Source organism: Pyrus communis, chromosome 9, assembly GCF_041283825.1.
Source record: "Pyrus communis isolate YQ-2024b chromosome 9, ASM4128382v1, whole genome shotgun sequence".
NCBI lineage: Eukaryota > Viridiplantae > Streptophyta > Magnoliopsida > Rosales > Rosaceae > Pyrus > Pyrus communis.
In genome coordinates this window covers 2,817,210-2,844,091 of record NC_142573.1, presented here as the reverse complement: position 1 = coordinate 2,844,091, position 26,882 = coordinate 2,817,210, and the positions used below count along the sequence as shown (strand labels likewise).

Below are 26,882 nucleotides of genomic sequence, written 5' to 3'. Positions count from 1 at the left end.
TGTCTTCTTTGAATTTTTCAAGCATCAGTCTATCACTACCAGTATAGACTATGTCATCCACGTAGATAGAAACAATCAGAATGTCTTGCTCCCTTGCTTTGGTGTACAGTGTTGGTTCACTCAAACTTTTCTCAAAACCACACTGAGAGAAGTATGTATCAATTTCTCCATACCAAGCCCTTGGAGCCTGCTTTAACCTGTACAAGGCTTTATGCAGTCGGTAGACTTTATCTTCTTTTCCCTTGACTACATATCCTTCGGGCTGATCTACATAAACTTCTTCTTCCAATACACCATTCAACAAAGCTGATTTTACATCAAGCTGATATAATTTCTAGCTCTTATGTGCTGCCAAAGCTACAAGAGTCCTGATAGTATCCAATCTTGCCACCGGAGCATAAGTTTCATTGTAGTCTAGTCCTGGCTTTTGAGCATAACCCTTTGCAACTAGTCTAGCTTTGTTTTTTAAAACTGACCCATCAAGATTCAACTTGGTTTTATAGACCCATTTAACTCCAATAACAGGCTTTTCAGTTGGTCTATCCACAAGCTTCCAGGTGCCATTCTTCTCAATCATAGCTAATTGATATTCCATTGCCTTTAACCATGATTTATCTTGAGCTGCATCTGCATATCTTTCTGGTTCCAGAATGCATGAGTTGCATTGGGCAAGAACATCATTCAAATTCCTCCATTTTAGAGATGAGTGATCATAAGTCTCTGAAATCTTTGCAGACTCAGGGATACAGATTTCTTGTTCTTGTGCATAAGAGGGAGAACTAGAATTGAGGGAGCTTTCTTCAGTTTCGCTCAACTCATATGAATTCACACCAATTACATTTTCAGGTTGATCCTGAATGTAGGTTGCAACAACTGGATTTTGTGAATTTTCTTTCCAATTCCAGGTCTTAGATTCATCAAAAACTACATCTCTTGACAAGGTTAGGTTCTTAGTGCGTGGATCAAATATTCTGTATCCTTTCTCACATGTAGCATATCCCACAAACACACCTTTGATACTCTTAGCATCTAGCTTCTGTCTTGTCTCAGTAGGCACATGTACATAGCACAGTGAACCAAAAATCTTGAAATGTGCTATACCTGGTTTTCTACCACTATAAGCCTCAAAAGGAGTTGTATTTCCAAGTGCCTTTGTAGGACACCTATTTAGAATATATACAACTGTGTGAACAGCTTCAGCCCAAAGAAAATATGGCATATCTCTATCATGAAGCATAGCTTTTGCCATTTCAATCACAGTTCGGTTTTTTCTTTCCACTACTCCATTCTGTTGAGGAGTATAAGCCATTGTAAGTTGTCTTTGTATGCCTTCAGTATCACAGACCTTAGAGAACTCAGATGATAAGAATTCTCCACCTCTGTCACTCCTTAGGCATTTAAGTTTGAAACCACTCTGCAGCTCCACCATTGACTTAAACCTTTTGAAATAATTGAATGCATCAGATTTGTATCTGAGGAAATACACCCAAATCATCCTTGTACAGTCATCGATGAATAACATGAAGTATTTGTTTCCAGCCAAGGATGCATTCTGCATAGGACCACAGATATCAACATGTATAAGTTCCAGATGACAGTTTGCTCTCCAGGCTTGATCTTTTGGAAACCAATCTCTATGTTGTTTTCCAAATTGACATCCTTGACATACATCTTTGATTGCTTCTAGGAATGGAAGACCATGCACCATATTCTTCTCACTGAGTTGTTGAAGCCCTCTGAAATTCAAGTGACCTAGTCTTCTGTGCCAAATCTGAGTAGAGTGCTCCATGCTAGCCTTCAGAACCAACTGATTATTTTTCACCAGAGAAAAAGGGTAGCATCGATTTTCCTTCTTCTTAACCTTGATGATAAGATTTTCAAGTGAAGGTCCATCAAATATACTACACAAGCCTCCTCCAAACACTAGATAATATACATGCTCATCCATTTGTCCAACACTCAATAAGTTCTCTTTTAACCCTGGCAGATGCATGACTTCCCTGATATACCTTTTACCTTTATTAGTGTCTATCTGCAATGAACCCATTCCAGCAACATCCACTAACACACCAGTAGGCATTTGCACTTTTCCAGCAACATTTGTTTTTATGTCAACAAGGAGATCAGCATTCCCTGTCATGTGGTTACTACAACCACTGTCAACATACCAATTTCCATTGACATTTGTTTCTGAGATTGCACTATTAGCATAAAACAAATTTCCTGACACTTCTACCTGATTTGCAGAGTTTGCCTTTTGCACAATCTTCCCTACAGTGCATTCTCTAGCCCAATGACCAAATTTATCACAATTATAGCACTTAGGCTTCCCCTTATATCGACATTCACCAAAATGATACTTAGAACACACTCTACACTGTGGTTTGATAGTCTCTTGACCCATTGAATGTGACTGATATGGATTTGGTGCAGGACTATTGAAAGGTTTATGTTGGAATCGAGGTTTTGAATCCCATTTCTTTCCCTTAGAGTTCCAATTCTTCTGGAATTTTGATGAACCAGATTGAGCTCCACTTCTATTTTGCCCCTTTGGACTTACTGAGAATGATTCAAAAACCTTTTCAGTGGTAACATTATGCAAGTCAAATCGTTGTTCTTGACTCTTCAAAATTGCAACAACTTCTTGCAACTCTACAGTCTCTAGACACTTTGTGTTTTCTATAACTAAACAGATGGAATCATAAGGTTTACTTAGACTAATCAGAACCTTCTGCACAAGTCTCTCATTAGAAAGGGATTCACCAAATGTTCTCATCTGATTAATTAAATCATTCAATCTTGTGAGATAATTAGATAGGGATTCATCATCTCGCATTCTAGCATACTCAAATTCTCGTCTAAGATTCTGAAGTTTTACGGATCTAACCTGATCACCACCATGGTATTCTCCATACAGTAGATCCCATGCCATCTTAGCTGAGTCGGCATTGGCAATCCTAGGAAAAATCTGATCAGAAACTGCATTTTGTATAATACCTAGAGCCTTTGCATCTTGCATATATGCTGCGACCATTTTCTCATCGTCTTCTTCTTCCTCTGAGCTTCCTTCAGCCTTCTTCTTCTTTGATTCTGAGATCGTAACCCCTTTTTCAACTAATCTCCATAACCCATGAGATTTGAAGATCGTCACCATCTTAATTCTCCAGAACTCGTAGTTCTCACCGGAGAAGATCGGAGTTCTCACCTCAGAACTTCTAGATCCAGCCATCTCTTAGCTTAGACAGGACGAACACAAATCGAAATCGGAATCTATGGAGTTTCGGCAACTTCGCTTGAACCGGAACGAGCTCAAGTGTAGCTCAAATTGCTTCACAGTTTACGCCCAAATCTCAAAAATGATCGAACTAGGCTCTGAGGCCATGTTAAAGTATATGAAAAACTGGTTTCTATTTAGAGAGAAAGAGCAAGATAGAGAACAGAAAATGAACAGAGAGGAAACTCAATGATTTTTCTTTCTTTCACTCTCGCTATATGATTCAGAGAGGATAACTATCTTCATATGTCAAAAGAGAGCACTTAACATGCTTTTTACATCACTGTTAGCCTTAACTTGGGACCACACTCACACTACAATTCATCTTAGTCACTCATCTAACTAAATTCATGGATCAAACAACACATGGCACTCAAGGCCTTTTAATAAAATTGAACTTTACACTTTGCATCATTTTGCATAAGTGAATACACCAATTTAAACATCTTATTCTAACTTTTCAGCTCAACACTTATAATTCAACAACGATCACACCAAAACGTTACTCAAAAGGAAAGCAGACTGGGACGGGCAGGTGGGTTCAGTGCCCCTTGTTTGGAGGAAGGCGTCTGCAACTTTCATTGTTGTGGACATGAATCAAGCATTACATTAGGAACAAAATTCGTTATTCACATCCTTTTTCTTACTGTTAGCTGAGGGTGCGCAATTTCCTGGTGGAACAAAACCAAGGAAACTGTGCAGCACTTAACATGTTATGGTTAGGTGTGTTGTGCCTTGGCCCGTTCGTTAGTGCGGAACCGAGATCCAGATTACAACCTCACCAAAATCACACACAGTTGAACAAAATAAAATACAAGAAATAAAGACACAGAGAAATTTACGAGGTTCGGCAAAAAACTGCCTACGTCCTCGGAGAGATATTGCTCTTCACTATGAGAATAACAGTACAAGTATACATGAGTTAAATCGACATAACCCAATCCCATATCCCTTGTACACCCACTCACAGAATTTTCCCAAGAGCCTCACTCTACCCCAAGAGTTCTTTCACTAGAATACTTTTCACTCTAGCTCTCTTGATTTTCTCTCAACCCATGTCCATGGTAGAGCCAAATGCTCACACCATCTCTTTGGATGCTCTCCTTCTCTTCATCCGTTGCCCATGGTTTCCAAATGTTCTTTTTATGCTTTTCTTAATCCAAGCCTTCTCCCACAAAACATGGCTTTGAAAAAGCCACAAAACATGGCTTTGAAAAAACCACAAAACATGGAACTAATTTGGCCACTATCCAACAAGGTGGTCCTTCAGTTAAAAGTCTAGAGACGACTCGCGAGCAGCATTTTCAACCTCTAAACTGAAGTCTTTGCAAATACTTCAGATGAGGCCTTGTCCGGTTGCTCCCACCACCCCTCCACCAACGCCTGCTGGCTTCATATATTAGTCCAACTTGTACACTAAATTCCCGTAATGTAGCCTTCGGGTGGTCCACCCACCTTCAATCCTACTCCACATATCTCTCGAGACTCTTACCCACGCCTGCCGGCGAAATATTATGATCTATCCTTTCTTAGCTACATTCTTCTCAGCAAAAGCTTAGAAATCACTTTTTCTTATTTTCTTTGAGTATTTCTCTCCAAGCAATGGGTAACATTGTCTCAATATCCCTGCCGAGCGATCCCATTTTTTAATCTTCCTGCTGGGGTTCCCTTATTCAACCACCAAAATACATAAGTAGGCTCAAAAAAAACCTCCAAGCTCTGGATCATTCTTTTCGAGAACTGACCGCTTTGAAGGCTGATGTGTTGAGAAAGGTTGAGGTTGCAGAGCTGCAGAGATCCATGAAGCGATTGAACCAGGTACAACTGTGGATTGAAAAGGTGGAAAAGATTGAGAATGAAGTCGGAGAAGTTAAGCATGGCCGAGTTCAAGAAATTCAGAAATTGTGTTGCAGAGGTTACTGCTCAAAAAACTACTTGTCCAGCTACAAGTATGGAAAAAAAGTGTATAAAAAGCTGGCAGAAGTCGATGCTTTAAAGAACAAGGGCGTTTTTGCGGAGGTCGCAGAAGAAACCTTCCCGGCAACTTTAGTCCATGAAAGACCTATGGAACCAACTGTAGGCATGGAATTTGTGTTTTATAAGGTTTGGAGCCAGCTGGAAGATGAACATGTGGGAATAATTGGATTGTACGGGATGGGAGGGGTGGGTAAGACTACCCTACTGACCCAAATCAATAAAAAAATTGCTCCACGTTGATTTTGATCTCGTGATATGGATTGTGGTATCCAGGGACCACAATGTTGAAACTGTCCAAGATAAGATTGGTGACAAGATTGGGTTTTCCAGCGACTCGTGGAAACAAAAACAGCAGTCAGACAAAGCTGAAGACATCTGCAGGCTCTTGAGCGCGAAGAAGTTTGTGTTATTGTTCGATGATATGTGGGAGCCTATTGAAATAACCAAATTAGGGGTTCCTATTCCTAACCCACGCAACAAGTCTAAGATAATCTTCACAACTCGCTCGGAGGATGTATGTGGTCAGATGGACGCTCAAAAGAAGATTAGAGTGGAGTGTTTGGCATGGGACAAGGCGTGGAACTTGTTTCAGGAGAAGGTTGGGAGGGAGACACTTGGTATTCACCCAGATATTCAACGACTTGCTCAAACTGTGGCAAAAGAGTGTGGAGGTTTGCCACTCGCACTAATTACTGTTGGTCGGGCCATGGCTTGCAAGAAAACAACTCAAGAATGGAACCATGCGATTCACATTCTGAAAAAATCTGCGCACGAGTTTTCAGGTATGGAGGATAAGGTGTTCCGTCTTTTAAAATTTAGTTACGATAATTTAGCCGATGAGAAGGTCAGATCTTGCTTCTTATATTGTGCTCTATATCCAGAAGATTTCTTCATATTTAAAGATGATTTAGTATATCTTTGGATGTGTGAGGCAATGTTGGATGAATATGGGAGTGTAGAGGAAGCAAAAAACAAGTGTTACGATATTATTGGAACTCTTGTTGCTGCATGTTTGTTGGAAGTTAACTTAGATATGGTAAAGATGCATGATATGATTCGTGACATGGCATTGTGGTTAGCTCGTGACCGTGCAAAAGAAAACGACAGTTTCCTTGTCCATACAAGTGCCCATGCAGCGCCGGATGTCAAAAAATGGAAAACTGCAACAAGGGTGTCGTTGGTAGATAATCATATTGAAAGCATGGTTGAAACACCAAAATCTACCAAGTTGTTGACCTTATTGATTCAAGGAAGTTATATTAGCAGAAGTCCTCTCAATATGATTGTTGATGGCTTCTTCGATTACATGCATAAGCTGCGTGTTTTGGATTTGTCCAGAAATGAGAAGCTAACCCAATTGCCATCTGGAGTTTCAAACCTGATTGCCTTACAGCATCTGAATTTGTCTAGGACTGGTATAATAGAATTGTCGATCGAATTGAAGGCCTTAGTAAGGCTAAAATATTTGAACTTGGAGTATACAAATCAACTTAATTTTGTTCCACCTGAAGTAATATCAAATTTTCACATGCTAAAAGTTCTGAAATTGTTCGGCTGTAGTTCTTCAGACAGAATTCTTTTTGGTGGTGAAAGAACCCTGATAGAGGAAATCGAGGGCTTGAAACACCTTGAGGTATTTACTTTGACCATACGAAGTAGCTATTGTTTCCAAAAATTGTTCAGCTACAACATAATAGTGACCAGCACTCAGTATCTACACCTCTCGGATGGCAAGAACTACTCAAGCGTTCTAGATATATCATCTCTCGCGGACATGAAAAATCTGCGTGGCCTTCATATCAACGAATATCCTAATCTGGAAGAAATGGAGATTTATTGGGCAGGACAAGCGCCTAATGATCCTCGGAACGCAATGATGAGAAACCAAAGTCGCTTCTGTGGCCTTGAGTACGTAGATGTATGCCGGTGCCCAAATCTCAAGGACCTGACATGGCTCGTTTTCGTGCCCAATCTCAGAATCTTAGAAGTGCGTGACTGCTCTGAAATGGAGAAAATAATCGATTTGGAAAGATTTGGTAGAATGGCAGGTGCGGTGAAAGAACAAAATGCTTTCGCGAAACTTACAGATCTGCATTTGGATTCCCTACCACGGCTAAGGAGCATATATGGCAATGCCTTACCATTTCTGCACCTCAACCAAATCTTGGTATATGAATGTCCGGCGTTGAAGAAGCTGCCACTCAACTCTACCAGTGCCGAACGACATAATCTCATTATCAGGGGACAGAAAGAGTGGTGGAATGGCTTAGAATGGGAGGATGAAGTTTCTAGAAGTGTTTTTCTTCCCTACTTCATGTTAGAATTCGGAGAGGTTATCAGAACAGATTTCAAAGAAACTGATTTGGGGCAATTTTCAGATGATCTATTATTTTTCTCCTCAAGGAGGAAATATATATTGTACAAAGACTTGTAAAACAAGAAAGATGATTAATATACTCCAATCTAATTACAATAGAAGACGAATCATAGTACTTTATGTACATACGACGTATGTTAACATTGATTCTAAAGTTGGTGCATAAGTATCTTCGGTGCTCAACTTTCATACGCTGTGAAAGCAAAAGTAGATGAATGCACTAAAGAACTAACTTGTTTTATTTCTGTATTTTGAATCGAATGAGAATTTCGGAGATCCCAATGCTAGATCATTCATCTGTTTATTTCGTAAAAAAAATATGTCATTCACCTGTTGAATTTAAGTTGAATGTCACATTCTAATTACCTAAACTATTCCAACAGTCTATTTCAGAATCAAATTCAGTCAAGCTTAAGAAATTAAGTCCGATAGAGTTTAAGAAATCAACTGATCAACAAAAAGAATCCAATCCCAGAAACATTAATTAGCCAAAGTTGTGTTCAGTTACTTGTAATATAACATAATTATATACTATTCCATCAAGAAAAAACAAATCCAGATAAATTCACTAGCTCAAACTTAGGAAAACACACATAAAAAAATAAAATAAAAGAGAGAAACGACATACACTCGCGGATGGTACGCCAGACGATCTTAGCCGGGGTACGAAAAATGGATGGGACCATGAGAAGGCTGAGTGTTCATACGCTTCTTCAAGAACCTCATATACTTCATATTCTGCCTCAGCACACATCTGCCCGCAGCAAACCAGCGTCACACTCTCATCGCTCAGAAGCCTTTTGGCGATGGTGGACTCCGTGCGACCCAGCATGTGGTGGCGGGCGCGTCCATCACCACAGGCTTTGTGCTGACCTCTGTCCCAGACACCATCGCTACAACCTCTCTGTAAGTTTTTCAAAGCCTAACGTGAAAGTGAGGAATGGGCGTTAGATGCGTTATGGTCTTTGTGGTTGGTCTTCAGTTCGCTGGTTGAGAGCGTATCTTTTTGCACGATTGAATCCAATTGGTTTTTTTTTTTTTTTTGCCATCTGGCGTGAGACTTTTAGCCACGAAGAAGCTCTTGCCAGGTCAATAGATAGCCATTGTTCAAGCTTACTCATTAGGTATTTAACGTGTCAAAGTTCCGACAGAAAAAAAAAAAAGAGGGGAAAACACGCGACACGAATGCACACTAAAAATTGAGGATTAGGGTTGAGGTTTTCTTTTCTTTCATTGATGCAAGCATATTTGTTATCTACGAGATCCGAACATTCTAAGATTTTTTCAATTATAAGTAAAGACAAATGTTTTTATATCAAAAGGCTTATAATGATATATTAAACTCGTTATTCGTAAAAGTTGAATCTTAAACATTTCAAGTACAATGCAAGAATAAATATAAAAAAATCTCTAACCGTACAAATGAGAATATCTTATTATTTAATTAACTAGAATGATAAGAAACGACAAAACGGGTAAAATAGGAAATAACATGTGAAATTTGTGATTTAATTTTGGGTTTTATATATTTAGACACCGTATAATACCCAGCTGGCTTTGAGTTTAAAGTAATTTTACACAATGTTTACGTAAAAGAATTAAAATTAAAAAAATTCTAATTATTTATTTTCACGTATTTTCACCATTTATCAAGTAAACATATTAGACATGTTTTCGGGTCTTCTACTAATGTAACCCGGTATGGTTGTGGTATCCAAATTTAACAAGGTGGTGCGCACAATATTAATACACTAACGAACTCTAACCACAGCGTGACAGTTGTCAGCATGAAGCGCTAAGTGTAGCGATCAAGAATCCAACGGATGAGAGATTTTTCAATGTGATCAGAATACTGATGGTATATCATGTGTTTTTATATAAACAGTGTGAAATTTTATGTTTTAAGTTATTAAATTTTTATCACACATATTCTACTATTTACATAATGATACGTTAATGATACGCGAAGTATCATTTTGTGTTTCAACTGCACTTAAAAATCTCTCCCAACGGACAGGGACTTTATCCGAAGGTGCACACAAAATTAGTACACTCGTTGGTACACTAGTTGGTTTCCTTTCGCGTACTTTGCCGTTTCCATCCCTTCGACAGCAAACCACCACGACCTCAGCCGTCGTCTCCGGCGATCCATTCGAATCTCCAATATCAACAGGTCTTTACCTCCGATTTGATTAATTTCAGATCGTTCAATTTTTCATCATTATTCCGCAATTCAATCTCCCAATTTTGATGGATTTAGGGCTTTATATCTGAATTATTGCTGAAATTGTATGATGGGTTGAATGCAGAGAGAAATTTAGGGAAATATGAGCGATGTATTCGAAGGGTACGAGCGCCACTACAGTGAACTCTCCGCCAACCTCACCAAAAAGTGTACGGTAGCTGGTGCTCTCGATGGAGGTAAGAAATTTCTCACTTTTCCTTTTTTTATTTTTTTATTTTTATTTTTTTATAAATTTTTGTGAATTTAATCATATGTATGGTTGCCCTGAATTTGGATGATTCATGTTGTATTTAATTGTGCTGATGACATGGATTTTATGAATAAAGTTTGAGTCTTTTTGTTGGTGGCATAAACCTGATGAAGGATCTTAATGTATGTATTCGATTGAATTAATTATGCGAGAACCGAGTTTCCGTTGGGATTAGTGTGGATATGTGTCTTTTGGATCACTAGGACTGCTAAGTTTCTCACTGTCGCCGCTTTGCCACAAAATTATGCTTCTTTATTTGAGGTTGAAAAATTATCAGTAGCTGTAGGTTTAGTGGACTCAAAAGATGGCAAAAGTCTTAGGCTGATAGAGCTTCCACCGGCTTGAGTTATGCATAATATGTTAATAATGGTTGTTTTAAAAATTGGGAGAAAACAAGAAAGAAAAGGACTGAAATGCTCGAGGCAATAGGATCGGGTCTTGGATTGTGCAGGTCTCTTTAAGTTTTTCAACATTTGAATGGAAATGAAACGGATGGAAGGAGGGTCGGTTCTGAATTTTGTGGATGTTGAGTATTGTAGGTACAAAGATAAAGAGAAAAGGGGTTTTAATTCATTTCATGCAATAGATATATTTCCCAAAAGAGCATCTTACCTGCAAACTTCTATCTATATAAAATTGAACTTAAGAATAATATTTCAAATTGTGCTCGTTAGGAGTTTAAACATACTCTTAGTCTTCTTTTTTTACTTCTTGTTCTTGTTGTGAATGCGTATATTCTCCCTTATCAAGTCAAGAGATATTTATGGACACTACTGTCTCTATTATAATCTCAGAACAAAAGAAGCAAAAGGTTACTGAAATAAAGGCTGGAATCGATGATGCAGAATCTTTGGTAATTGATTGAACTATTCTGTTTGGGAGGATTTTATTTTTTGGTTATTTCTTTCTACTTGGTTCTGATGTGCTGTTTCTTAAAAAATTTCAGATCCGGAAAATGGACCTCGAGGCAAGAAGTTTGCCACCAAATATTAAGGCTGTGCTTCTTGCTAAGTTGAGGGAATATAAGTCGGATCTGAATAATCTGAAAAGCGAAGTTAAAAAACTTGTATCTGGAAACGCATATACATCTGCCCGAGATGAGTTGCTGGAATCAGGCATGGCTGATGCTCTGACAGTATGTCTAAATCCTTTTAGCTTTTTTTATTTTTCGAATAGTTATTTAAGATATTAAATGTGATTCATTATTTGGTAGTGAGTCTGTGATGGGTCTTGGTATATATTTGACATGAAACGTGGAGTTCTTCTACTTTTTTGAGGAAGATTTCACTTCGGTGTGCTATTTTAGTTATCTCATTCCAATTCGCTTGCTCGAGCAATAGAATGAGTGAACATGATTAGTTCTGGTTTGACTTGATGGTCACTTCACTTGTTAATTTGAAACAAAGATGCTTGAAACAACAATGAATATTTGAGTTTGAAAATTTGTTCTTCACTGGGCACTTTCGTTTTTGTCATAATTATTAGTCTTTCCTTGATTTGTGATAATTGATGATACTATTGTATGCTTTCCATAACTTGATTTGTGTCTTAAGCCTTCTGCTCTCATCCTTTCTTGATATTGTGGATAAATGTTTTTACAAGACTTACTGACTAATGAAAATCCAATAGGCATCAGCTGATCAGAGGTCAAGGCTAATGATGTCAACCGAGAGATTAAACAAGTCCAGTGATAGAGTTAAGGACAGCAGAAGAACCATGCTCGAAACAGAAGAGCTTGGTGTTTCGATCCTCCAGGATCTGCATTCACAGAGACAATCACTGTTGCATGCTCATACCACAGTAATACCTTTTCAGGCTTTATATTCATTTTACGGTTGTTTTGACAGTCTTTCCGCAAACAAGTTTCTTTTCCATCTCTCGTCCTCTTATGTTTAGTGTCAGTATGCATGCCTTCTCTTCCTTGAGTAATGTTTAAAAATATAATGATGTGCATCTGGACTCTGGAGATTATCACCTTACGAACATGATTTACTCAATCTTCTTTTCACTATTATTAGTGTTAGTCTCTCAGGAGAGTGATGTGCGGCATGTGCCTATGTGTATCCATGGGCCTGTACTGAAAACAAGTTTTTCGAAAAGAGAAAGTTATTGATATAACTGCTTTGGCGAGGGCAATGATCTTCCTAGAATGGCATTTCATTTATCTAACTGTTTATTTCCTTTTGCTGCAGCTTCATGGAGTGGATGACAACATAGGGAAAAGCAAGAGAGTTCTGACTTCCATGGCAAGGAGTATGAACAGGAACAAGTGGCTTATTGGCACGGTTATTGCGGTTCTTGTCATTGTGATCGCCTTGATCTTGTACTTCAAACTTAAATAAGCCAAGACGTTTTCGCTTGTTGAGCTTGTGGCTTTTCAAACGAACAGATTTTCGTTTCTTGTTTCTCCTTATTTTTCGAGTGTGCAAATTGAGTTTGTCAAGATGGAGATCCTTGATTGTGTAGTAATGGAAACATATCGATACGTTCCAACATTCTTTATTGGTTGTGTAACTTGTGTTTACCATTTCTGAGTAAGACAATACTTCCCACCTTCCCAATAAGGAGGAAAGTCAACCGTCCCGTTAATGTGACGTCATTTTTCAATATAAACGTCATAATCGAAATGGTTCATTCTCTTATAAACTTGTAAGAAAAGAGCGTTGCTGTGAACTTATGACTTATGTGTTCTGTTTGTCCAAAGTTCCAAACATAAGCTTTGCCTCTCTCAGCTTATGAGATGGCCAACCAACACTGGCTTGGCATCACTCCCCACCATCCACCTCCGTTCTCTCATACGAGCATGCACGCGCCAATCCTTCATCGGTGTTGGCAAGAAGCTCCAAGCCGCCATTATCACTGGCGGCCTTGCCGCCTCAGTAGACTCATTCCTTCACAATTGCCGCCTCCATTTCCATGCTGCACACGCCCGTCCATTCTTTACACGCAAGCCGTTTCAATGAAATTCCCCACTCGCACAAAGACGCAGTGGACTGGACCGTTCTCATGGGCTGCTTTGGCCGCCACGGAATGCTCCAATCTGGGCTTCGTTTGTTCTTCGAAATGCGAAGCGACGACGTGAAGGTGGACGATGTGGCATGGTTTGCTTGTTCAATGCGTGTGCTCGGCTGGGCAATGCTGAAATTGGGGAGCAAGGACATGGTTTCGCGGTGAAGGTGGGTTTGGATTCTGGTATCAAGGCCTGCAATGCGGCCATGGATATGTATGTCAAGTGTGGCCAATTGGGTATGGCAAGACGGGTGTTCGAAGTGATGGAGGAGCGGATGTGTAGTGTCGTGGACTGCGATTTTGGACGGTGTGGTTAAATTGGATGGTGTTGGAAATGGGAGAGTGGTGTTTAATCAAATGAATGAGAGAAATGAGAGTGCTTGGACGATCATGATTGTTGGATATCTAAGTATTGGGCTTATCTGCGAAAGCTTTTCCCTTCTTGAAGAAATGGTTTTTGGGTTTTCGGGCTTATCTGCGATAGGGTGACGGGCAGTTGGGTTGACGCTTATGCTTTAAGGACAATGGAGAATGAGATTGACATCATGGTTGGCACAGCATTGGTTGATATGTATGCGAAGTTTGGCACAGTAGACACTGCGTTAAAAGTTTTTGAGCAAATGCACCGAAGGAACGAAAGGCGAAATGGAATGCTTTGCACAGTGGTTTGGCAATGCATGGAAGGGGAAAACTAGTTCTGAATATGTTTCCTCAAATGCTCGAGGAAGCCAAGCCAGACGAATTAACCTTCATTGCTTTGTTGAGTGCTTGCAGCCACTCGAGCCTTTTTGATCAGTGCCGGCAATACTTTTATAATCTCCAGCGTTACATGGTGCAACACCTCAGATCGAACACTCTGCGTGTATTGGTGTATGGTGGATCTTCTAGGCAGGGCTGGTAATTGGAAGAGGCTGAAGTCTTGATCAAGCAAATGCCAATGCCTCCGAACGAGGTGGTTTTGGGTTCCCTTCTCGGTTCTTGCAGAGTCCATGGAAAGCTAGAGCTTGGTGAAAGCCTTCTGCAAGAGCTGGTTCGAATGGATCCCCACAACACAGATTATCACGTCCTGCTTTCCACCATGTAATGCTTAAGGTGGAAAGCAGGATAAGGCCAACTTACTGAGGCAGGACTTTAAGTATGAGAGTTTAAGAAAGCTTCCCGGAATAAGTTCAGTTTATATTGGTGGCCAAGTTCATCAGCTCAGTGCAGGCGATACGTCGCACCCGAAAACAATGCAGAGCTACATGAAGTTGGATGAGATGATATAAAGACTGAAAAGGATCAATGTTGGATGAGATGATATAAAGACTGAGAAGGATCAATGGACAAACACAAGAAAAAGATTGCAGGAGAAATGAGAAAAGGAGAGTGAAAATCAATACTTTGTCGGTTCATTTAAAGCTTGTCAAATACGCAGACGTGGATTAAGTTAGTTGTGGATTAAGTCAGTTAGTTAGAATAATTATCTCACACGGGACTGAATTTATATCGTAATAGAATAAAGTAGTTTTTTATTTTGGCTTTTTAGCCAAAATGGTCTCTAAGATTGACATAACCCCTCATTTTTTGTACCTTGAGATTGTTTACTGTCAATTATTTTGGTCATTCCATGAAAAATCTCTGTTGGGTATTTTTGCCAAACCAATCCCTCCACTTAAATTTGTGGTTTCTTTAATTTAACGGAGATTTTTCATAAAATGATCAAAATGATTGATAATGGACAATCTCAAGAACCACTTACATCGATCTTAAATCTCAAAAACTAAAGTGAGAAGTTATGACAATTTCATAAAGTATTGTAGCTAAAAAAGTCTCTAATATTTCTCGTCGGAATAGTAGTTCAAGATATCTCTTTATGCAAATACGAATGCGATGTGATACATTGATTATATAACTTTTTCCAATACAATAGAAAAGAAGTACTAACGGGGGATGTAGCTCAAATGGTAGAGCGCCCGCTTTGCATGCGGGAGGTACAGGGTTCGATCCCCTGCATCTCCATTTTTTAATTTCTTAGAATGTGTAATTTTCATACTGCAGTTTTGAGCTTCTCTTTTTTGAACTTCTCATAATCTACTACTGCTAGCAATATCGCATTCGACTTCAGATCGGTCATCACCGTCTTGACGAGCTGTTTCAGTCAAAAACATTGATTCGGTTACTATATGTACTTGTCCCTTAAAGTTCATCAAACACATATCATGGCAGGGTTTTGAAGAACTCACCGATTCTGTAATACTTTGCATGGCATTGTCCGGGACCCAAGCGAGGAGAGGTGGTACAATGAAGCTTAAGTTTATGTCGAATATGTTTCTGAGCCAGCTTTGTGTTCCTTGTCTATCTGAAAATATGGTTCCTTTGACGTTGAGGTTGATGTCACTTGGATCATACCCAGCAATGCCTCGGATTTCCCATCTAGTCTACACAAAAGAAAAAAAAAATGTCAACGTATTAAGTGGGATCCCGCTACATTATAGCTGAGAGGGATCCTTATCGACAACATATCAACAGTTGTATTATTGTTGATATAACAAGAACAACATATCAGTGGTGGATAACAACAATAATATGTATCCATTCCATCTACAGTTGAACGGGATCTCGGCTACAAAGAGGATTGTGTGTGCGCGCTCGCGCGCGTGCGCATTGTTGATTATGGTGTGCTTACAATGTCAAGCTCAATAATCTTGGAGATGTGGTGAGGAACATGAGGAGGGTAGTCTTTCCCCATGGATTTGCATCTCAACTTAACATATAATGCAAGGTAGACAGACAGGAACAAGACTTGCATGGCCGGCATGTGAATTCTCCACTCTTCCTGCAAAAACACATCCATTCTTAAACTAGTTAACTGGGAAGCCTCCCTTCTCCCGGGAGAAAATCGAGCTATCCTTGTCGGATATTTCCTTGTGTATCTCTCTTTACGTGACCACTTAACGTTCTAAGGGGATACACGACCGGTTACAACACAAAATTTTCCTTGTCATTTTGTCATTAATTAACTTTCACCCAACTGATAAAGGATGACAAAGAACTGAGAAGAAGTTCAAATATGCATAGAAATTTAGGATATAGATTAGATTAATATTTAGCACAAGAAAATAGAACATTAGGCACCTCGTTTGTTTGGGTTTTCGCTGTGTCTGGAAAAATCGCTTTAATAACCCTGTGTTCATCGTCCAAGTATTGATCAAATGAAGCCTGCAAGTTATGCAAGAGCTTGCTTCTGTGAGTGATTGTTCTTGTGTTTAAGAGAGAAAGTGAGAGAAAGAGAGAGAGGTGAACATATATAGTACCACAGGGGACTCATTGAGAGGAGCATCAAATGTATATCTGAAGTAGAAGGTTAAAGGCTCCCTATGCTGCTTCGTCTTCTTCAATTTTAACACTGCCTCGGCACGGAAAATCCTCTCCTGCTTCTTGATCGGCTTACCCTTCACATTTTCCGGCCCGAAACACATTCCTCTACCAGGACAGAACGAGGGTTGGCAGTGCCCTACAGAAAAAAGACCACCACCAGCAGCAGCAAACTCACCCATTTTCCTTGACCATATTACACTTGAGCTTAATTTTTATATCACATTTTTCTTCAAGGTTAGGTGGACATATTTGTTTATATCACATTTTTCTTCAAGGTTAGGTGGACATATTTGTTTATGGAACAAGGCAAGGGAAAAAAAGTCGCAGCATCTTCAATCACACTTCCTTCCCATCTGCTATCAGCTCCACGTGTTATTACTGCATGCAGCAACTGCTTCTGCATTGTGCTCTAAGTCCGCATTTTCGACTCTTACCATACGTACACGCAAACATGGTTTTAAGCACGTTTTTTGTTTTGCTGGGATTCTAGAACCCTAGTCCGGGAGATGGGACGGAATGCCCGTTTTTCTAATGAATAATGCTTTGTCGCATCATTGCTGCCAACAAAGCATATTAACATGTTATTGATGCATTTCTGACAATTCATTCTATACAAGAAAACAAGCACCCCACGCAAACACCTGTTTTTGTAATGAACAATGCTTTGTCATATAATTGTTGCCAACAAAACGTATTGACATATTATTGATGCATTTTTTGACAATTCGTTCTATACGAGAAAACAAGCCCCCACACAAACGCCCGTTTTTGTAATGAATAATGCTTTGTCATATCAATGTTGCCAACAAAGCGTATTGACATGTCATTGATGCATTTCTGACAATTCGTTCTATATGATAAAACAAGCACCGTACAGAAAAAATTTCCAAGCATTTTCATTTCACTGAAGAGGAAGGTGAGAATATAAAATACGCCACTCACTTTGCTTGATTACTAAATTGAAAAGCGGTTAGAGATGAAATATTTTCGACGACAAATCTTTTGCACATGAAGTAGGGACGTGAAAGATTTGAAATATCAAATGTGTGACTATTTATACCAAAACCCTAAGCAGAGAATATTGATTCAAGTCTCGAGAGGTTCATGTGGGGTGGAAGCCAAGTACAAATTGGGGAAGTGCAATTGATGGAAGTGGATAAAGGTTCTTACGCAAGCTCAAAGATTTAACATTTTTTTCCAATTGTATATATGTGATGGTCTGATTGGTGATGGTGACTGGTTAGGCCTAGGACAAGACTTCCATGTCCCCTAGTCATAACATGTAATAAATGTGTTTTTGATGACAGACTGTTAAATGGTGTCGTTTAAGATTAAAAAAAATGTAATTGCCACTCTAAAAAAGTTATTTAGTACTATAAGTCTATAACAACTTTGTAAAATATAGGTTGAGTATCGTCCTAGAGTTGGATTTACATCGGTTGGAGGTCGAACGGAAAAGGATTTTTATCATCACCAGATAAGTAATAACATAAACTATCCATGTTGAAGGTCAAGGATGAAAGTGAAACCAAAGAATGGAACAAGTTTATCAATAGAATAAATTATAGCAACGGTCTTTTAATTTTAACTCAATTCGGCCATGGATATGTATGTCAATTGTGGCCAATTGGGTATGGCAACACCGGTGTTCGAAGTATTGGAGGAGCGGAGTGTAGTCTCGTGGACTGCGATTTTGGACGGTGTGGTTAAATTGGATGGTGTTGGAAATAGGAGAGTGGTGTTTGATCAAATGAATGAGAGAAATGAGGTTGCTTGGACGATCATGATTGTTGGATATCTAAGTATTGGGCTTATCTGCGAAAGCTTTTCGCTTCTTGAAGAAATGGTTTTCGGGTGTTTCTTGAAATTGAATTTTGTCACCCTTTGCTCATTTTTATCAGCATGTGCACAATCCTGCGATAGGGTGACGGGCAGTTGAGTTCACACTTATGCTTTAAAGACGATGGAGAATGAGATTGACATCATGGTTGGCACAGCATTGGTTGATATTTATGCGAAATTTGGCACAGTACACTGCGTTAAAAGTTTATGAGCAAATGCACCGATGGAATGAGCAATGCATGGGAGGGGAAAACTAGTTCTGAATATGTTTCCTCAAATGCTCGAGGTAGCCAAGCCAGACGAATTAACCTTCATTGCTTTGTTGAGTGCTTGCAGCCACTCGGGCCTTTTTGATCAGGGCCGGCATTACTTTTATAATCTCCAAGCGTTACATGGTGCAACACCTCAGATAGAACACTGTGCGTGTATGGTGGATCTTCTAGGCAGGGCTGGTAATTGGAAGAGGCTGAAGTCTTGATCAAGCAAATGCCATGCCTCCGAACTTGGTGGTTTTGGGTTCCCTTCTCGGTTCTTGCAGAGTCCATGGAAAGCTAGAGCTTGGTGAAAGCCTTCTGCAGGAGCTGGTTCAAATGGAACCCCGCAACACAGATTATCACGTCCTGCTTTCCACCATGTAATGCTTAAGGTGGAAAGCAGGATAAGGCAAACTTACTGAGGCAGGATTTTAAGTATAAGGGTTGACGAAAGCTTCCCGGAATAAGTTCAGTTTATATTGGTGGCCAAGTTCATCAGCTCAGTGCAGGAGATATGTCGCACCCGAGTACAATGGAGAGCTACATGAAGTTGGATGAGATGATATAAAGACTGAGAAGGATCAATGGACAAACACAAGAAAAAAGATTGCAGGAGAAATGAGAAAAGGAGAGTGAAAATCAATACTTTGTCGGTTCATTTAAAACTTGTCGCAGACGTGGATTAAGTTAGTTGATTAGAACAATTATCTTATGCAGGACTAAATTTATATCGCAATAGAATAAAATAGTTTTTGATTTTGGCTTTTTAGCCAAAATGGTTTCTGAATTTGGTATAACCCCTCACTTTCGTCCATAAGATTGTCTATTGTCAATTATTTTGGTCATTCCGCGAAAAATCTTCATTTGATATTTTTGCCAAATCAATCCCTCAAGTTGGATTAGTGGTTTCTTTAATTTAACAGAGATTTTTTTTTTCACAAAATGACTAAAATGATTGATAATGGACAATCTCATAAACCACTTACATTGATGTTAAATTTCAAAAACCAAAGTGATGAGTTATGACAATTTCATGAAGTATTGTAGCAAAAAAGTCTTTAATATTTCTCGTCGGAATAAGTAGTTTAGGATATCTCTTTGTGTGAATAGGAATATGGGGTTGCATATGTGATACATTTATTATATGACTTTTTCCAATACGATAGAACAGAAGTTCTAACAGGGGATGTAGCTCAAATGGTAGAGCGCCCGCTTTGCATGCGGGAGGTACAGGGTTCGATCCCCTGCATCTCCACGTTTTTTAATTTTTGTTATTTTTATAGGCAAATTCTCCCTCCTCTTTTAGCCGCCCCTTAATTTCTTAGAATTTACTGCAGTTTTGAGCTTCTCTTTTTTGAACTTCTCGTAATCTGTTACTACTAGCAATAGTGCATTCTGTGACATCCCACATCGCCCAGGGGAGTGATCCTTAAATGTATATTCTCATCCTTACCTAGGACGAGGCCTTTTGGGAGCTCATTGGCTTCGAGTTCCATGGGAACTTCGAAGTTAAACGAGTAGCGCGCAAGAGCATTCCCAGGATGGGTGACCCATCGGGAAGTTCTCGTGTGAGTTCCCAAAAACAAAATCGTGACAGCGTGGTCGGGGCTCAAAGCGGACAATATCGTGCTACGGTGGTGGAGCGGGCCCGGGAAGTGGTCCCGCCCCGGGATGTGACAATTTGGTATCAGAGCCTAACCCATCCTACATCGCCCAAGGGAGTGATCCTTAAATGTATATTCTCATCCCTACCTAACACGAGGCCTTTTGGGAGCTCACTGGCTTCGGGTTCCATGGGAACTTCGAAGTTAAGCGAGTAGCGCGCGAGAGCATTCCCAGGATGGGTGACCCATCGGGAAGTTCTCGTATGAGTTTCCAGAAACAAAACCGTGAGGGCGTGGTCGGGGCCCAAAGTGGACAATATCGTGCTACGGTGGTGGAGTCGGCCCGGGAAGTGATCGGCCCCGGGCGGGGATGTGACAAATTCGACTTCCGATCGGCCATCATCGTCTTCCTGAGCTGTTCAATCGAAAATATTGATTTGATTACTATATGTATTTGTCCCTTCATTTTCATCAAACACATATCATGACAGGGTTTTGAAGAACTCATCGATTCAGTAATGTTTCACATAACATTGTCTAGGACCCAAGCAAGGAGAGGTGGTACGATGAAGCTTAAGTTTATGTCGAATATGTTTTTGAGCCAGCTTTGTGTTCCTTGTCTATCTGAAAATATGGTTCCTTTGATGCTGAGGTTGACGCCACTTGGATCGTACCCAACAATGCCTCGGATTTTCCCTATAGTCTGCAAAAAAGAAAAGAAAAAAAAAATGTCACCATTTTAAGTGGGATCCCGCTCCGTTGTAACTAAGAGGGATCCTTATCGACAACATATCAACAGTTGTATTATTGTCGATATAACATGAACGACATATCAGTAGTGGATAACAACAATAATATGTATCCATTCCATATACAGTTGAGCGGGATCTCGGCTATAAAGAGGATTGTGTGCGTGTGCGTGTGGACATTATGGATTATGGTGTGCTTACAATGTCAAGCTCAAGAATCTTGGAGATGTGGTGAGGAACATTAGTGGGGTAGTCTTTCCCCATGGATTTGCATCTCAACTTAACATATAATGCAAGGTAGACAGACAGGAACAAGACTTGCATGGCCGGCATGTGAATTCTCCACTCTTCCTGCAAAAACACATCCATTCTTAAACTAGTTAACTGGGAAGGCCTCCCTTCTCCCGGGGGAAAATTGAGCTATCCTTGTCGGATATTTTCTTGTGTATCTCTCTTTCACGTGCTTATATTTAGGAGTGGACAAAACAGGTCCTGGACCTATATATCGGAACAGGTTCAAATTTTTAAAGGGGTTTTTTTGAAATGGGTCCAAAGTAACTAAAAATTGGACCTATTTCAAAAGTCAAAAGTCACTAAAAATTGAACCTATTTCAAATTTTCCATTTTTAAAATTCTACATGGGGCGGGGCGGGCTGGGTCCAGGTTTATAGCGGGGTGGGGCGAGTCCAAATACCGGAAGAAACGGGCCCCCGGCCCGAACTAACAATTCAATACAAAACACTGATTTCCAACCCCATTATGAATTTGAACCATTGGACTGGAGTGCAGGAGCTCCATAACATCGGCACTTTTTCATCTGCAATTTCGCCGGAGGGATATAGAACCTCCTTCTCCGCCATCACTCACTTTCCGATACAAATTTGCAGAAGGTGACAAACCCAAATCGATCCAACAGAAAAGAAGAAAATGAAAAGGAAGGAAAAAAAAAAAAAAAAACAACGATCTTTATCACCCATTCTTCAAATCCAAAAGACCCAATTGAAAATAAAACCCAAATAGATCCAGTTATCCCATCAGATCTCAGAAATTAGACAAATTGAAAAAACCCCAGCAAATCTTAAAGATCTCTAGCAGGTCTCGATCTCGTTGGCAACACGGAGGATCTGCGCTTGAAGGCGGTGGTGGCCGCACTCCTCAATCCGTGGAGAAGGTGTTGGTGGTCAACTCATCTTCTTTGTTCTTCTGTGATTTCCATTTTTAGGATTGAGGGTTTTGCGATTGGGGGAGAATCCCCAATCTTTGTGTAGGGATTGAAAGGGTTAAATGGGAATGAGAGACTTGAAGATGAAGAGAATTAGAAGGATTGCATTCTTGTTGCCATGACCCGACATCTCCTTGAACGATCGAGAGAGCTAATGAAGAAGAGAAAAAATAAAAAAAATTAACCAAAAAAAATAAAAAAAAATAAAAAACACAAAAATAAAAAGGAGGCCTGGCCGGTTTAGGTCTGATTCTTGTATTAAAATTTATTGTACCCATCTCAGCCCAGCTCGTTTCTTTTAAACCCGAGTCCAGTCCGGTATCTTCAAAATTGGGCCCAACCCTACATATATCTCTCTCTTTACATGACTATGTAAAGTTCTAAGAAGAAACACAACCGGTTACAAGACAAATTTTCTTCTCGTGATTTTGTTATTAATTGACTTTCACCCGACTGATAAAGGATGACAAAGAACTGAGAAGAAGTTCAAATTTGCATAGAAATTTAGGATATAGATTAGACTAATATTTAACACAAGAAAATAGAACATTAGGCACCTTGTTTGTTTGGGTTTTCGCTGTGTCCGGAAAAATTTCGTTAATAACCCTGTGTTCATCGTCCAAGTATTGATCAAATGAAGCCTGCAAGTTATGCAAGAGCCTGCTTCTGTGAGTGATTGTTCTTGTGTTTAAGAGAGAGAGAGAGAGAGAGAGAGATGGGGAGAGATGAATATAGTACCGCAGGGGACTCATTGAGTGGAGCATCAAATGTATATCTGTAGAAGGTTAAAGGCTCCCTATGCTGCTTCGTCTTCTTCGATTTTAACACTGCCTCGGCACGGAAAATCCTCTCCTGCTTCTTGATCGGCTTACCCTTCACATTTTCCGGCCCGAAACACATTCCTCTACCAGGACAGAACGAGGGTTGGCAGTGCCCTACAGAAAAAAGACCACCACCAGCAGCAGCAAACTCACCCATTTTCCTTGACCATATTACAATTGAGCTTAATTTTTATATCACATTTTTCTTCAAGGTTAGCTGGACATACTTGTTTATGGAACAAGGCAAGGGAAAAAGAGTCGCAGCATTTTCAATCACACTTCTTCTCATGGACCATCAGCTCCACGTGTTATTACTAAATGCAGCAACTGCTTCTGCATTGTGCTCTAAGTCAGCATATTCGACTCTTATCATACGTAGGCAAACATGGTTTTAAGCACCTTTTTGTTTTGCCGGCATTCTACGTGAGATGGGACAGACGTCCCTTTTTTTAATGAATAATGCGTATCATTGTTGCTAATAAAACGTATTGACATGTTATTGATGCATTTCTGATAATCCGTTCTATAAAACAAGCACCTTACGCAAACGTCCGTTTTTGTAATGAATAATGTTTTGTCATATCATTGTTGTTAACAAAGCGTATTGACATGTTATTGATGCATTTTTGATAATTCATTTTGTACGAGAACACCCCACGCAAACGTTTGTTTTTGTAATGAGTAGCTTTGTCATATCATTGTTGCCAACAAAACGTATTGACATGTAATTGATATATTTATGATAATTTGTGCTATACGAGAAAATAAGCACCGTACGCAAAGAGTTTCTAAGCATTTCCATTTCACTGATGAGGAAAGTGAGAAAATAAAATACGCCACTCACTTCGCTTGGTTACTAAATTGAAAAGTGGTTAGAGATGAAATATTTTCGACAGGATGACAAAATCTTTTGCACATGAAATAGGGACGTGAAAGATTTGAAATATCAAATGTGTGACCTTTTACCAAAACCCAAAGCAGTGAATATTGATTCAAGTCTCAAGTGGTTCAGGTGGGTTGGGAGCCAAGTATAAATTTGGGACGTGCATTTGATGGAAGTGGGTGAAGGCGGTTACGGTATCAAGCTCAAAGATCTAACATTTTTTTTCCTTGGTGTAATTGGTGATGGTGCCTGGTGAGACCTAGGTCAAGACTTCCATGTCCTCTACGCATAAAGGAATTAGATCCCATTTGGATTCACTTTATGGGAATTCTAGAAATTCCCACATCTTAACTATTCATCGTATACCGTGCAGTTAGAAATTATTTGATTTTTTTTTATTTACAATAAAACACAAATAATATCTGACGAAAACTGACAGCACAATATACAATGAACGGCTATAATGTAAAGATCCCTACAACATGGATTTGGAGATGATCCTCTTCCTAGTCGTAACATGTATCTATAAATGTGTTTTTGGTGACGGACGATTGTTTACAACGATGTCGTTTAAGATAAAAAATAAAAAAAAACCAAGTGTAATTGACACTCTAAAAAAAGTATTCAGTACTGTAAGGGTGTGTTTGTTTAGCATCACTAACCTTCACTGGACTAGATATGACTAGTTATTAGTGAAGTCATATGTTTGTTGCAGAGAGGCACTAGGTTTAATAGGACTCGCGTGGACTAACACCTTCGTTAGAAGGTCTTAGCCAGGCCCCCCAAAAATAATAGGATTGCTACTCCCGTTTTCTCCTTCATACGCTAGCATCAAAAACCCAACCATGGCCATGATGCAGAAACCCGTATGCAACACCTAACCAAGCCAGATGCAGAAACCCAAATGCAACACCTAAATCTCAAAACAATAACAACAATCCCAATAACAGTGTCCTGTGCACAATTTTAGCAAAGGCGCGACGAAGCCTGTGTACAACCGACAATCCGACGAAGCATCTGAAAATTCTGACGAATCATCTGCACAATCCGACAAAGTCTCTGCAAATTGAAAAAAAAAAAAAACAATTTGAAATTTTTCTGGGTATGATTTGAATTCTTCATTGTAATTGATATTGAAGAAATTGGGTACAATATTTGGATTATGGGTTGAAGTACATATTCACAATTTCCAAAATTGTTGATAGGAGATGAAATGAAAAGAAGACGAAAAGTTATGGGCGGTGCGAAGAAGACCGGGATGAAAAGAAAAGAAAGGTAGAGAGACGGGAGAGAGAGTGAGCCAAATAAAAAAGCATAGAATAGTAATAATAAAATATAAACAAGATAAATTAAAAATTGACAAAAAAAATATTTGAATTCCAATAATAATTTAGTTCGTGATTTAGTCTGGTACTGCATCTAACACTTCATTGCTTTTATGGCTTAGTCCAAGTCTAGCTAGTCAAGTCCGAAATGGTTCGGTGCAACAAACGCATCCTATAACAGCTTTGTAAAATATAGGTTGAGTATCGTCTTAGAGTTGGATTTACATTGAAGGAAAAGGAATTTTAATCATCATAAGAAAAGTAATAACATAAACTATCCATGTTGAAGGCCAAGGATGAAAGTGAAACCAAAGAATGGAACAAGTTTATCTATATTATCCCGGATAAATCTAGCCAAAACAAAACATCAAGTCTTTGAAACAAGCAATTACATCGGGCGGGGTACGAAGCTCAAACGCTAAAATAATGTTTTGTTATATCATTGTTGCTAACAAAGCGTATTGACATGTTATTGATGCATTTCTGACAATTCATTCTGTACGAGAAAACAAGTACCCCATGCAAACGCCCTTTTTTGTAATGAATAATGTTTTGTCATATCATTGTTGCCAACAAAGCGTATTGACATGTCATTGATACATTTATGGTAATTCGTTTTATATGAGAAAATGAGCACTTAACGCAAAGAGTTTCCAAGCGTTTCCATTTCATTGATGAGGAAGGTGAGAATATAAAATACGTCATTCACTTTGTTTGGTTACTATCTTGAAAAGCGGTTAGAGATGAAATATTTTCGACGGTAAATCTTTTGCACATGAAGTAGGAAAGCGACAGGTTTGAAATATCAAATGTGAGACTGTTTACCAAAACCCAAAGCGAGAATATTGATTCAAGCCTCAAGTGGTTCATGTGGGGTGGGAGCCAAGTACAAACTGGGGAAGTGCATTTGATGGAATCCAGATTCTCGCCTGATTCTCTTCGTAAGGATTCTATAGATTCGTAAATTGTGTTCGTTTATCATACATCATGCAGTTAAAAATCATTTTAAATAGTTTATTTAAAATTCGACACAAATAGTACCTGATAAAAACTGATCATACGATGCACGAATCTCTAAAATCCTCACCTAAAATATCCGTAGCGGATCCTATTGGCATTTGATGGAAGTGGACGAAGGCGCTTACGGCATCAAGCTCAAAGATTTAACATTTTTTTTTTTCCAATTGGATGTATGTGGCGGTGTGATTGGTGATGGTGACTGGTGAGGGCCGTGAGGCCTAGGACAAGATTTCCATGTCCCCTAATCTCTTCTGAATTCACTTTAATAATTTTCACATCTTAATTATTTATTATGTTTGTGTAGTAAAAAATTATTTGATTTTTTTATTTATAATTAAACACAAATAATATCTGACAAAAAATGACCGTACGATATACGATAAATTGCCAGAAAACGAAAATCCTTGCAAAATGAATCGAAGGGGATCCTCTTCCTAGCCATAACATGCATCTATAAATGTGTTTTTGGTAACGGACGACTGTTTATAACAGCTTTGTAAAATATAGGTTGAGTATCGTCTTAAAGTTGGATTTGCGAAAATCCTTGCAAAATGAATCGGAGGGGATCCTCTTCCTAGCCATAACATGCATCTATAAATGTGTTTTTGGTAACGGACGACTGTTTATAACAGCTTTGTAAAATATAGGTTGAGTATCGTCTTAGAGTTGG

The 26,882-nt window shown here is 39.2% G+C and overlaps 3 protein-coding genes, 2 non-coding genes and 3 pseudogenes across 7 annotated transcripts; 6 read left to right on the top strand and 2 right to left on the bottom strand.

Moving 5' to 3' along the window:
- The first annotated feature begins 4,828 nt into the window (after positions 1-4,828).
- On the top strand, positions 4,829-7,724 carry LOC137739329 (disease resistance protein RPS5 pseudogene; annotated as a pseudogene).
- A 1,893-nt stretch (positions 7,725-9,617) lies between these two features.
- On the top strand, positions 9,618-12,618 carry LOC137740007 (vesicle transport v-SNARE 13). Its single transcript, XM_068479792.2, has 6 exons — positions 9,618-9,801; positions 9,938-10,049; positions 10,918-10,976; positions 11,070-11,258; positions 11,753-11,923; positions 12,316-12,618. The coding sequence occupies exons 2-6, from the start codon at positions 9,956-9,958 to the stop codon at positions 12,463-12,465; spliced, it is 663 nt and encodes a 220-aa protein (XP_068335893.1). The 5' UTR covers positions 9,618-9,801; positions 9,938-9,955; the 3' UTR covers positions 12,466-12,618.
- A 186-nt stretch (positions 12,619-12,804) lies between these two features.
- On the top strand, positions 12,805-14,427 carry LOC137739328 (pentatricopeptide repeat-containing protein At5g15340, mitochondrial pseudogene; annotated as a pseudogene).
- Positions 14,428-14,952: 525 nt separating this feature from the next.
- Positions 14,953-16,721, bottom strand: LOC137738874 (uncharacterized). Of its 2 annotated transcripts, XM_088700448.1 has the most exons (5): positions 16,429-16,719; positions 16,250-16,333; positions 15,801-15,950; positions 15,358-15,552; positions 14,953-15,263 (listed from the first exon to the last, which is right to left on the bottom strand). In XM_088700448.1, exons 1-5 carry the CDS (start codon positions 16,669-16,671, stop codon positions 15,162-15,164), a joined length of 774 nt encoding a protein of 257 aa, XP_088556574.1. In that variant the 5' UTR covers positions 16,672-16,719; the 3' UTR covers positions 14,953-15,161. The 2 variants fall into 2 exon arrangements, with proteins under 2 accessions (XP_088556574.1, XP_088556575.1); XM_088700449.1 differs by lacking the exon at positions 15,801-15,950 and having other exon boundaries at positions 16,429-16,721.
- On the top strand, positions 15,061-15,133 carry TRNAA-UGC (transfer RNA alanine (anticodon UGC)). Its single transcript has one exon. It is a non-coding gene; the product is annotated as a tRNA-Ala (tRNA).
- Positions 16,722-18,092: 1,371 nt separating the features above from the next.
- LOC137739325 (pentatricopeptide repeat-containing protein At5g15340, mitochondrial pseudogene) lies at positions 18,093-19,210 on the top strand (annotated as a pseudogene).
- Positions 18,478-25,017, bottom strand: LOC148694031 (uncharacterized). Of its 2 annotated transcripts, XR_015966372.1 has the most exons (6): positions 22,902-25,017; positions 22,721-22,804; positions 21,143-21,292; positions 20,697-20,895; positions 19,008-20,016; positions 18,478-18,915 (listed from the first exon to the last, which is right to left on the bottom strand). XR_015966372.1 is itself a non-coding variant. In XM_088699713.1 (4 exons), the coding sequence occupies exons 1-4, from the start codon at positions 23,139-23,141 to the stop codon at positions 20,716-20,718; spliced, it is 654 nt and encodes a 217-aa protein (XP_088555839.1). In that variant the 5' UTR covers positions 23,142-25,017; the 3' UTR covers positions 20,611-20,715. The 2 variants fall into 2 exon arrangements, 1 of the variants encoding a protein (XP_088555839.1); XM_088699713.1 differs by lacking the exons at positions 18,478-18,915; positions 19,008-20,016 and having other exon boundaries at positions 20,611-20,895.
- Positions 19,771-19,843, top strand: TRNAA-UGC (transfer RNA alanine (anticodon UGC)). Its single transcript has one exon. It is a non-coding gene; the product is annotated as a tRNA-Ala (tRNA).
- Positions 25,018-26,882: the final 1,865 nt, after the last annotated feature.

Coding starts and splice junctions, on each gene's coding strand:
- LOC137740007 (XM_068479792.2), top strand. CDS start 9,956: ATGAGCGATGTATTCGAAGGGTACGAGCGCCACTACAGTGAACTCTCC. Junction 10,050..10,917: donor AGCTGGTGCTCTCGATGGAG/GTAAGAAATTTC, acceptor TTATAATCTCAG/AACAAAAGAAGCAAAAGGTT. Junction 11,924..12,315: donor TGTTGCATGCTCATACCACA/GTAATACCTTTT, acceptor CTTTTGCTGCAG/CTTCATGGAGTGGATGACAA.
- LOC137738874 (XM_088700448.1), bottom strand. CDS start 16,671: ATGGGTGAGTTTGCTGCTGCTGGTGGTGGTCTTTTTTCTGTAGGGCAC. Junction 16,334..16,428: donor CTCTCAATGAGTCCCCTGTG/GTACTATATATG, acceptor CATAACTTGCAG/GCTTCATTTGATCAATACTT. Junction 15,264..15,357: donor TGCAAAGTATTACAGAATCG/GTGAGTTCTTCA, acceptor TGACTGAAACAG/CTCGTCAAGACGGTGATGAC.
- LOC148694031 (XM_088699713.1), bottom strand. CDS start 23,141: ATGGGTGAGTTTGCTGCTGCTGGTGGTGGTCTTTTTTCTGTAGGGCAC. Junction 21,293..22,720: donor CGAAAACCCAAACAAACAAG/GTGCCTAATGTT, acceptor GTGTTTTTGCAG/GAAGAGTGGAGAATTCACAT. Junction 20,896..21,142: donor AGATTCTTGAGCTTGACATT/GTAAGCACACCA, acceptor TCTTTTTTGCAG/ACTATAGGGAAAATCCGAGG.